The sequence below is a fragment of the Trachymyrmex cornetzi genome, unplaced genomic scaffold, assembly GCF_001594075.2.
Source record: "Trachymyrmex cornetzi isolate Tcor2-1 unplaced genomic scaffold, Tcor1.1 scaffold722, whole genome shotgun sequence".
In the NCBI taxonomy this organism is placed as follows: Eukaryota; Metazoa; Arthropoda; class Insecta; order Hymenoptera; family Formicidae; genus Trachymyrmex; species Trachymyrmex cornetzi.
The window spans coordinates 59,417-61,275 of record NW_017300051.1 but is presented as its reverse complement, the minus strand read 5'-3'; the positions used below and the strand labels follow the sequence as shown (position 1 = coordinate 61,275).

The window sequence follows — 1,859 nt, the reverse complement described above, 5'->3', positions numbered from 1 at the left end:
AATAAATTTGTTTAAGGTTTTCAGCACATTGTCAATTTAGTTTAACTTGTGATATTATTGCAGAAGTTTAATTGCGTTAGATAAAGTCTGGAAAAATTTCGGCGAGCAGTTTGAATAACCACAAAAATATGATATATATGCATGTACATATATAGGATATAGATAATTCACTGGGAATTATTTAGGCAAAAAAGATCTAGCTTTGACCGTCATAGGCCTGAATACTTAGTACTACTTATACTTAGTACTACTAAGGTTGTATTTCCTTACACACTAAGTACTCATGAGGTACTCACAAAGTCCTGTTCTTTTTTACTAAATTGCAATAAAAAGTGTTCTTTTAGTTAAACTTCTTGTACAGTTTATCTTTCGTTTTTTTCTTTTTAATGTGAAAAAAGAGGAAAGCTGAACCTTGCAAGGAGTTCAGCTAATAGAAATAGGCCTAATGTTTGTATCAGATTAAAAATTGAGACTCAGGTCAGTATTCATAGTCAGTTCTTATATTCAGGACTGTCTTAAGTTCTGTCTTGAGGTGTCACGAACCAATCAAAGGGCCGCATTAGTATAATTAAGATATTACTTAAGATGGTCTTGAAATAGGAATTGACTATAAATACCAGCCTGAGACTGAATTTAACAAATTATAAGAAAGAAAACCAATATCAAATTCCATAAATTTTGCTTTGATCAAATTCTATCTTTATTTTAACAGGTTCATCCTTTTTAACTGAGATTCTGGCATAGTTTACCTTTTCCCTATTTTTCTCCAACATGAAGAAAAGAAGAAAGTTGAACCTTGCAAGTTCAGCTAATACCAGTTTCCCCCAATATGAAGTTAAACTTCAATCTTAGTTCAACTTACTCTTCATCTTTTCCCAGTTCTAAGAACTAGAAAAAGATAAAAAATACGTTGAACCGAGATTAAATTTAATCTACATCGGTTGAAAGTAACATAAAAAGAACAAGCCTAATCTCTAGTCTGATACAAGCTTAAAGAAACTGAGAAACAAGAAAGAATCGATTCTCACAATGATTACAGACGCCTGACGCAGACCGCGGTTCTCCTCCTGCAGGGCCTTCACCCGCAGCTTGTACGTCTCGAGCTCGACCTTGAGGACGCGGTTGTGCTGCTGCAGGGATTCGATGCGCTTCTGCAGCTGCTCGCGCGTGATCGGCGACGGCGGCATCATAATCGGTCCGCCGTCGATCGAGCTAGAATCGCTCTCGGATGCGCTATCGCGATCGGCCATGTTCTCCTTGCAGGTAAACGATAACGACGACGATCACGACGACGACAAGGACGATGAGGGTACGCCGGTTATCGCCGGCCGTAGTTCATCGCATGCGACTATTCGGGGACGGAGCACCCAGTATCGCCGGTGTGTCCACGAGCACGTGCCTTCGAATTCCACTGTTCACCGATCGCTGGAAGAATACGCGGGAGTAACAGGGAGTAAGTAGTGCGATTACCGTGGCGTGATTATCGCGCGGCGGACATGTGCTTCCGTACGTAAGGAATGTACCGCAGAAACGGTATCAGCTGTTTGCGCCACACTCGCTCGCCGACTATTTTTGCGACCGCGAAAGTGGCGCGGCGTTCCGTCTTTCGTGACTCGTCGTGCGTCGTGATTCGCGGCCGACCGAAGAGACATCTGTGGTCCGTTTTCTGTTTTCTGCACTAAACTGCACTAGCACTCTCTTTCTCACTTTCAATAAATATCAAACATATATCTATCTCACTTCAAGTTCCAAAAGTGTATAGTAGTTCAGCCATAGAAAACAGACCCATTGCTGGATTCACTCTGCATCCGAGGCGTCGTCTACAATACACGGAGTAAGAAGTAAGAGTAAGAAATTGA

General features: G+C 41.4%; 1 protein-coding gene across 4 annotated transcripts in view; it reads right to left on the bottom strand.

Annotated features, from left to right (window-relative positions):
- Window positions 1-1,627, bottom strand: part of LOC108767724 (coiled-coil domain-containing protein 6) — a 5,379-nt gene extending 3,752 nt beyond the window's left edge. For all 4 annotated transcript variants that reach the window (XM_018517724.1, XM_018517726.1, XM_018517725.1 and 1 more), the window contains exon 1: window positions 1,029-1,627. In XM_018517724.1, coding sequence (XP_018373226.1) covers window positions 1,029-1,250 — 222 coding nt within the window. In that variant the 5' untranslated portion in view covers window positions 1,251-1,627. The remainder of the gene's footprint in view (window positions 1-1,028) is intronic.
- Between the last annotated feature and the right edge of the window lie 232 nt (window positions 1,628-1,859).